This window comes from Echinococcus granulosus (assembly GCF_000524195.1).
Source record: "Echinococcus granulosus chromosome Unknown EG_S00156, whole genome shotgun sequence".
Taxonomy (NCBI): domain Eukaryota; kingdom Metazoa; phylum Platyhelminthes; class Cestoda; order Cyclophyllidea; family Taeniidae; genus Echinococcus; species Echinococcus granulosus.
The window spans coordinates 30,878-40,480 of record NW_020170536.1 but is presented as its reverse complement, the minus strand read 5'-3'; the positions used below and the strand labels follow the sequence as shown (position 1 = coordinate 40,480).

At 40.5% G+C, this 9,603-nt stretch overlaps 2 protein-coding genes across 2 annotated transcripts; one reads left to right on the top strand and one right to left on the bottom strand. All coding sequences in view use genetic code 11, as the record gives it.

Moving 5' to 3' along the window:
• Nucleotides 1-3,540: 3,540 nt before the first annotated feature.
• EGR_09602 (Transcription factor Sp5) lies at nucleotides 3,541-4,485 on the top strand (the record flags this gene model as incomplete). The annotated part of the gene is made up of 2 exons (XM_024498851.1): nucleotides 3,541-3,801; nucleotides 4,168-4,485. The coding sequence occupies 2 exons, from the start codon at nucleotides 3,541-3,543 to the stop codon at nucleotides 4,483-4,485; spliced, it is 579 nt and encodes a 192-aa protein (XP_024346728.1).
• An 874-nt stretch (nucleotides 4,486-5,359) lies between these two features.
• EGR_09601 (Alpha-1,3-mannosyltransferase ALG2) lies at nucleotides 5,360-8,968 on the bottom strand (the record flags this gene model as incomplete). Its single annotated transcript, XM_024498850.1, has 6 exons — nucleotides 5,360-5,428; nucleotides 6,847-6,979; nucleotides 7,397-7,674; nucleotides 7,751-7,902; nucleotides 8,186-8,585; nucleotides 8,621-8,968. 6 exons carry the CDS (start codon nucleotides 8,966-8,968, stop codon nucleotides 5,360-5,362), a joined length of 1,380 nt encoding a protein of 459 aa, XP_024346727.1.
• Between the last annotated feature and the right edge of the window lie 635 nt (nucleotides 8,969-9,603).

Below are 9,603 nucleotides of genomic sequence, written 5' to 3'. Positions count from 1 at the left end.
TACGAACAATTGGTTTAGGTTTTCAAGCATATTACGCACAAGATACTGATGGAAGCCCAAGCGATCGTCCGAATGATCGTAGTCTACTGCACCCTCATTACATTGCCAGATGGTTACAACTTTTGAAAACGAAGTAGATAACTTAAATACTTCGTGTGTTATATCTATGGTGAGATGGTACCGGATAAGGGTGTTAGGATTGGATACGGGGACAACTTTCATCACTGTTTTACTAACCAGGTATTTGCGCATGAACGCCAAACTTAAAGTTCAATTACCACAAGAAGTATTAGTTGATTTAATAGAACGGAAGTAGCTAGCCTCCTTAAACCCAATCCTAACGCCTAATTTTTATCTTTTATTGGCGTGATTTTATTAGGTTCCCTGAGCTTAAGGGACATGACCGAAACTTCATGGTAATCAATCCAAACCTTTTTTTACTTGCAATTCACGTTGCACTGGCAAACAGAACTGATGAAGAAAGAAAGGGCCTAGGAGTCATCTCAATTTTGAGCCTGAAAGCCATCATAGTTGAACTTCATTCACAACTTCCTTTGTGTGCTCTGAGCCCCGGACTGCTGCTCGACCCAGCAACACTCGCTTTAAGGGCTTGCAACTACCGGTGACAGCTACTGGCTCTACTCGCACGCTTCTCTGATTCTGAGAGAAAATTTCATGTGCGCATGTATCGGAGTGGGTGCTGCGTTGCTTTAGCAGGCTGCAGCACTTCAAAAGAAACTAGTTTTCCCATTTTTAGTTAATCTTGGAGTAGCCGTTAGTGGTGGTGATAATGATATGCTTTGCTACAGATCACTCAATTTCACGACAACTTATTTATTGACGTAGGCAGGAGACTTGTTAATTCCTAAAATAAAAAATATGAAAAGGGGAACACTTTACAAATTTTCTTTATAATACACGAATAGTCTTCCTGTTATCTTCAATGCTCGAGCACGGTACTTTATTTGGCAATGGAATACCTGGGCCTTCAGCCGACTTTAAATGACCGTGTTAACTACCTACACAGTCTGAGGTTAAAGTTTGTTAAGAAATCTAATAATAAATTTGTTATTTTTATTTAAACTAAACGAATGAAAACTGGTCAAACAATTCATTCTGATAATTACTGTGATCGGGTGTAATAATCATAGGAAAGCAAGTCTTTAGAACTAATTTCTTTCACCTCAGAGGCTCGAGTCAGGGGTGGCGCCTACGCTAACTGATCCGTTATGCCAGTTTTGGGAGCGGGTTGCCTAAATTAAGGGTCCTCACTGTCTTGTGTCTTTAGCACATTTTGGACTGTACGTAAAATATCGTACCTATAAGCATAACGCGTTCTATGGTGAAAGTGAGGAAATATTCACCTTTCTGAAGTCGCACAAATATATGAGTGCACCTGAATTATTTAGTAGGCTCAGACAAATTTCACTCAAGTTAGTGGGCACCGACTATTGCCTGTTGCATAAAACCTGTATAAAGTATATAGGGAGACTAAACTGAATGCTTTTGGCATCAAACCTATGCATTTAACAGGTTAGTTTTAACTACAGATTTTCAAAAAACTGGGTGTAAGTTTGCGACCACTTATTTTTAAAGCAAAGTTAATTTTCCGCTTCATACCTGCCCAAACTAAGCTTGTGTATTCCCATTCTTTTCACAACTCACGGAAACCGCATAAATATCCTCCATCATGATACTGACCACTATTAAAGATGTGGTTATTAAATCAGGACCAAGGCAAGTTCACCAATTTTTGTTTTTTTGTAACATATAATGGATGTGTGAGTCGGTAGTGAATAAGCCTTAGGGCTTTTATTTGACTTTCAAGCCCGTCAGTAAGTTTAGAGTCTCATGAGGTGCCATCAGCGGTAGGTGGTGAAGCGAAACGTTGTGGTCATTGCCTTGATATCCAAACAAAGGGGTGGGCGTGCCGACCGACTTTGCCTCCCGTCTTCAGCACACATGTTGACTGCGTGCGGACGTGCCATGCGCGTCGTGAATGTCGCGCCCCACACCCTTCTCTTACTGGTTTAAACGTCTAAGGCGCAAAAATGCCTGCACAGGTGAATATGTCATTGGTCAAACTGACACATAAATAGAGACCTAAGTGTAAAGCCATTATGTAATTCTAACAGCTGTTGGAATCATCTGTGAGAGGAGTAAGTGTTTTTTTTACTTTCTCGACCACTTTGCTGAAATTTCGAATGCTCAATAAACATTTATTTTATTTGTACTCAGAATTTAAATAATAAAGAACCGACTTACTGCTATTGGCGTCTTGTAAATGAATTACTAACTACTAATAGGCAGATGAAGGCTCATTAGGGAATGATCAAAATTAGAGTATCATTTTCTAGGTTTAAAAAGTGGGATGCCCTATGAACTAATATGCCACCATTTGATGGGGGTCTTCATATTCACTTCATATGTAGTCTTAATTTCACCATTCTTGAGTAAAATTGAAATTCTTTATCTTTCATGTATGCGTGGAAATTATTTCAACGGTAACGAGACTTTGCAGGTCCCTGACCAAATAAATACCTTTTCAGCGGTTGTAATCTGGAAAGAGTCACTTAAATTTTTCCACGCACTGAAAAATCGTTGGACCTATTACCTTCCCGAGTTGATGGATTGAGCCTGAAGAGTAGGCGGAGCCAAAGTGAGCAGATGTGCAGTGCACCAGCCTGCACACCCGGCACCGGAGGCACCACTACACTCTGTCACGCCCTCTCTCACTCACTCAATCACTCACTTGCTCACTTGCAAATCAACTGGCTAGCTAGCTTTCTCCCTTACTTTCTCAAGAATGCATATGCGATGGCAGGTCTGAAAACGTGATCAAATCCTTGATTTGGCAAATTGCAGCCTCCAAACCATCACTCGTCATCTTCATGTTCATCAACCCCTTCATCTTCATTATCATCATCATGGCAATACTATCCTTAGGGAAGCATTAGTTTTAGATGAACTTCAGTTCATGTTGTTTAATATTTTGGGCTAGTCAACTATCAAAAATTGCCATTTTCTTAACGTTAAAAGGCCTTACTATTGACAAAACAGGGGCCTTTAAAATCACTTAGTTCCAAAGAGTTAGAATAACACTATTTCTCAAAGAATTATCACGTAACATTAATTAATCGGAGTTGTTCGCAATACCACCACAACTTATCATTTTGTACTGACAAAGACCACTTGTATCAAATGAAAAGTGTTCATTGTCACATTGCAATGTAAATTTTAAACTATTTTTATTGCTAAGGCCTTGTTTTATTTAAAACATTGTCCAGCTAGAGTACTCATCCCTTCGATAACCATGGAGCTGATTAAAACGAGGTTAAACTGAAAACAACTTAAGTAATGTAGCACATTAAGCCTTCCAAGCATATTTAACTGCAGAACTGCAATCTTTTCTTGCCTCTAGACATGGAAAAAATCATCCAATGGCTAAGAAAAGGTTCCGGCTCTATGTGCCCACCCAGTGCATCAAACTATGCGGAGGGGTCTAGTTTATCTATTCCTAGTACCACTAACGTCAATAGCATGAGCAGGCCATCAACTACCGATTTTTGGAGTAGTTGTGAATATAGAGCCCTCAAGTCGCGCACTGATGCTCTGCTCAACAACACGGTTGTGTCGGAACCCCCCATCACAGCGCCACTCCCGACCCTGCTCACCTCACAGATCTGGCTCAATGGAGTGCTGCCACCATCCATTCCACCTTCTTTCCCTGCACCCCCCTCATCCACACTGTCAAGTCCATCACGGAAATTGGCCTCATGGATGTTGCCAAATAAAGAAAGAGTAAGTGAAATTTTGAAGGAACCAATTCAGTCTCCTCCGTTAAAGTCACAGTATGAATTTCTTCAAAAACTGCCGAAACTACTCCTACCTCAATCAGTATGTGATACAGCTAATGGATTGGCGGCGACAGTTCCTGACGCGAGTCACAAGTGTCACAAATGCATGTGTCCCCTATGCCTAGTGGCAGCATTTGGCAAGTTGGTTCAAACTATGCCTCAAAAATTGCACTTCTGCTGGCGTTGTACCAAATTATACGGCAAGACCAGTCATCTGTCAGCTCACCTACGCAATCACAGTAATACCCGGCCATATAAATGTCATTTCCAAAAATGCGAAAAGGCCTTCACTCGATCAGATGAACTACAGCGCCATATTCGGACTCATACAGGCGAGAAGAAATTCCAATGCCCAATATGCGGGAAGCGGTTTATGCGCAGCGACCATCTAAGCAAGCACCGCAAGACGCACAGGCCTACTGAGGGTCCAAATGCACTTCTTGATGCCGTTGAGATGACGGTGACGTGTGCAATCGCCGCGGAAAAAGGCTCCATGAGGAGAAACGGTATTCCAAACAGCGATTTTGCCTCCGAAGGAAACGACAGGCTTCTCCTCGAAGGAAGGGGATTTGCAGATTTAGATTCGCGACATGGCATCAAAAAAAGAAGACCTGGTCGGTATTCATAAAAGCCTATTTCGAATCAGTTTTATACTTTTGTATAGATAGTTTTTATCTTAATAAAATAGGAAAAAGGCTAGCATGCTTCGCATGTCACGGTGATTTCCAATTCGACCTTTTTAAAATTCCGAAAAATGTGTAATGAAACATCCCTTATGTATTACCTAAGCAAACAACTACACCATAGATTTTTACTAAAACTTTTATTGTGTCTTCAATACAGTAAACTTAGACGGAGATCAGAATTAGGACATTTTGGTAGTTCCGTCAACTCGGCGGCTAAGAGTCCAGCCTGCGTGAAGAAGGTCTGTTCACCAATAAGGCAGCAACTTCCCACTAACAGTATTTTTAAAATAATACCACAAATATGGTAGAGTATTGAAATGTGGAAGACTCATGAGAAGATTGTCGTGCCAAAACTATTGTTTCGACAAAAAGTGGAGGAATTTTTAGGTGACTGTCATGCTAAAAAGTTCACGGTCATCAAAATATGATTTTTCTAAATAGTGCCAAGTTTAAGGGTCCCATAAATTATGAGTTTTGCCATAAATGGCAGCGATTTGTTTGCTCTAATAATGACACCCATTTAGTTTGTTGTAATCTTTGGAATAGTAACTACTGAATGCATTAGTTAACTGAAAACTCTCGTTACCGTCGAACAAGAAAATTAGCGATAGCTTGATAAACCAACAAAGTGCTTGAAGAGCGTATAGCTGATAAGGGCAAAATGTAGTGCCTCCATTAATTTCGAAGTTTTGACCCACTGAACAAAAAGATTAGCAGACTAGTTGAAATAGCTAAGTTGTGATAAATGGGCTGAAGGCAGTTATAGTGGCAGTGGATAGAATTTGATTCAATTTACTTGTAGGTTGGCATCAAAGTTTAAAGTATCAATTTTCCAACACCACCAGTAGATATCATGGAAAGTTGGCCGGCCAACTTCAAAGTGTACTAAAAGGGGGAGTATCAGAGGAAGAAACTTTGTTTAAATTCAGCCTCTGGTGTTACATCGGCATGCAGCGGATTTTTATATCAGAATTTTTTCAGCGAAACAAACTGCGTAAGAATAGAGACTAAGTACTACGTATGGGTGTTAACTTGGGGACCCTAGTCTCTGCAAGCCACCATCCACTACTAGTCTGAAAGACAAGGTAATTTCGCAAGATTACAATTATCATAAGTAGCTCGAACTAGGCAGGGGTAAAAGGTAGTTGATAAAAGGTAAATTCGTCCAGCCGTAATACGGGGTACTCAATTGTGCAAATACCAAACAGGTAACGACAGGACTCATCAAACAAGGCATCGACCATCACCAGCGCTTTCACAAATTGGAACAGTTATGTGATACATGAATTTGCACTGAGATATGGAGACACCAGTCGAGATTTTACTGCTCTCAGTGTTTCGTTGTGACCGAGAGGCCTTAGTAAATCAACGTTGGGAGGGCAGAATTGTGTCAATGCTTCAGGATGTACAGTAGCTAATACACTGCTACTTCAATGTCCTATGACAAGACTAGTTTTAGTATCTATGTTATATATGAATGCCAAATTAAACAATATTGCACCGTTTGCTAATCGTGGAACAAAGAATCAGTGGATAGTGCAACATTTGTTAAAGTGAGTTTTTACGAATTGGTGATTTTTCATGAAAGCATCGCGATAGCAACACACATGTACGTATAAGAATGCCCCATGCAACAGCGGCACCGTCACCGATGTCCCATTGTTGGGCTTCATGTCACAGGTCTTGTAAATAACTTCACGTAATTTGTAAGTTAACAGAAGGAATGCATTCAGCTACAGCATGGGGAACACTCCGACCCCAAGACGAGTAATGATAGATTGGAATTAGTACTGCCAATGCAAAATCTCACCAAAAATGATTAATACTTAGTTAAGAGAATGAAAGCAACACCCCAGTCCTGGACTTGAATGTTCAAGTCTGATCAACCAACCACCCACTAAGCTATATGAGACGTGACCCACGATTCCTTCAGAGATCAAACCAGCACAAGACTTGTTGGGAATGTACTTATCTTACACAGAGCATAGTAAAGTCTACACTAAAGCACGATTTAACGAGTATTTGCAAAAAACGCATAGCAAATCCAGTGTTATTGGACCCGAACGATCATATGTCAAATCCAATCCAGTTTAATATGAATACAAACCACAAAAACTACGGTTCCTCATAGTTAAGAAGACAAAGAAAAAACAACTGGAACCCAATCCTATCGTTGCCTCACAACCCTTTGGGGCACCAATTGTGAAGGCCTTTTGAAAAACGTGTGTATTGAATTAAACAAAGTATACAGGTAGTGAAATCGTAAATAAGAAGATTTTGGGGATTTATTGCTGCTTTTTGACGCTATAATCAGAGAGCGTGTGCTTGAAAATACGACAAAGTTTCTTTTGGAAAGCTTTTGTGGAGAATTTCTGCAAAACATGTGCATGACAGTGTTTCCCCATCGTCGTTGTAAGTTCTGGATCATTGATAAATCTACAAAACGAGTGGAGAAGAAAATTTACACAAAAAGAACTCACAAGCGCATGAAAGCTTAATTGCGAGTCCTATTGGTCTGATATTCGAAAGATCCCAATACATGAGCAATAAATGCAATGCAATTACGTGTCCTCTAAAGTATGTACCCACATTCAAGGAAACATTCATTAATGATCATTTCAACGGTTCACAAAAGAAATTTTGAAAGTGTAATGCCGAAGAAATCAGCTGTATCGGACTTTGGATAAATGAGGTAAAATCTGGAAATCGAAAAACAACTTGCGGCAACCAGTGGCACGCCTAGGAAATAATGGCAAAGTGGCCATCGGTTCAGAGATAGCACCCAAGGTCTTTGACTCACCGCGTACGGGACGCCATTGGTAAAATGTGTAGATTGAACAACTAGAAACTCACTTGCACATGTATTCAGCAATCTGGGAGGCGGTTTCCACATTGTCAAAAGTACCGCTGCTGGGGATGGGACAAAGAAACCCGGTTTCGCAGTGAACGAGAGTCTCACGTGGACCCCCAGCATCCATGGCAATGACAGGCCGACCGAGGTACATGGCCTCAATTGGCACAATGCCGAAGTGCTCGAAGGCAGGGGTATAAATTAAGGCTGAGCTCGCCGCAATCAACAGGGATTTGGTGCCAGATGGTACGGATCGCAGCAGCACAGCCTGTTCCGAAATCTTCAAAAGTTTAAAATCCGTTGACTTCACAGAGGGAGTCATACTTATGTCGACTTTAGCTGCATGATTCACAAACCTTCAAATCCTCCAACAACTGTTTCAGTTCATCGAAATACTCCACATTTTCACGAACCCGTACGTCATACCCACCGGCATGAACAATATAAACATCGGAGGGAGACAAGGGTGAATCCTTTACCAATTTTGACCAATTTCCTTTTAAAATAGCTACATGAAAATAACAAAAGAAGATTTAAGAACCTACATCCTACCATTATCAACCCGACCATCAGAAAGTCCGACTATGTTAATTTGAAGCTACTAAGTTGAATGAAAGTAGTTAATAAAACGGTTTCGGTAAACAAAGCTGAATTAGCACTGTGCAGCATGAATCAAACAATTAGTAGAAGTCACAGATGTGGGGCAAGTTTGCGCTCTATCAATAATTTGTGCACAATTATGAATAATAGATAAGTAGGTAAAATCATGAGCCTAAGTCAAAACAACATACCAAATGACTCAAAGGCGAGTCGGATATTCTTTTTCCTTTCATAACGATTTATTGACAAAAACATTAATTTAGGACGAACGCCTAAGACATCTTGAAGGCTCTGAAGGGCCGCCTTTGCATTCGGGGGTTGGTAAGGTGTATTTGACACTTCACAAACCTCGCGAGGTAATACCAAGTTATCGGTGTTTGGAACGGGATACAATACATATACTTTATGGTTTTTAAGCGAAGAAAACGTTTGCTTAAAGGTGGCACCAGTGAAGTGACTGTTGACAACTAGTGTATCAGCCATGCCAGTTGAAAACTCTTCAAAAAGGTCTAGTGGATACCTGTAAACTTTTCGAATCCAGGAATCATGAGACGACAGTAGTAAATCGGGGAAGTGACCGAAGAATATTGTCTAGATTTGCTATTGACATTCTTAAAAGAACTTACTTTGATACCGGCTAACTTCAGTACAAGCAGGGGAGCAGACACCTGATCCACAAATACCAAATCAACCAGTCTTCGACGAGCGAATACGATCCAAACAGAGGCTAGAATCATTTTCATGTAGGCGCACAATGCTAAGAAATGACCCATCACACTTCTCGGTAGCCATTGACAAACTGGAGTAACTTTGAGAGAGCCATCTACCGTCTCTTCGAAAGCATGATTAATATCATGAAAATTCGTAACAATTTCGACGTCGTATCCAGCGTGCTTTGCAGCCATTGCTGCATCAACAATCGCGCGCTCAGCCCCACCAATGCCCAAATCCGGATGTAGGAATAATACAGACATGAATGCGTCGTCACAAATTCCAAGTGGAACACAGACAAACCAATGAAATCATAGCCAAACTTCAACCGCTAACATCATATATCCCCCAAGCAGATTTAATCAAGAATAACAATAAGTCCAATCAGTTAAGAAATAAAGTAGTGCGCTTGCGATTTGTTAATTATTATTTTCCTGAATGATGCAAAGTTAATTAGGATTATTGCATATTTAGCAGTGAACAAAATCAAGGTCATTTTACAGTTCACCCAAAAATTTTAGCAGCTATAATTCTTAAAGAGAAAAGTCTTTAGGGGTTACAAACTACCAAATTTTGACCCCATAGCAATGATTTAGAAAGTCACACTGCAGAAACACACTTCGATTATAAACAACAATATCTATTATTGCTGCAGCGCTGCCAGACTTCCTGGAGAAAAAACGAAAACACCCAAGCAGAATACATTTTATCTACATATAAAAGAGAATGAAGCTACTGCCATGGCTTAGAGGTTAGGCCGTCAGGCAGAGGTCTTATGTGGTCCGTTACCGAAACCGAGAGTTAAACAAACCAATAACGTAGTACCTAGTAATCTATTATTTTTGAGCATCGTCTCCGGTGGTCCACTTGGTCAGCCTTCTTTGTCACCCATCACGAC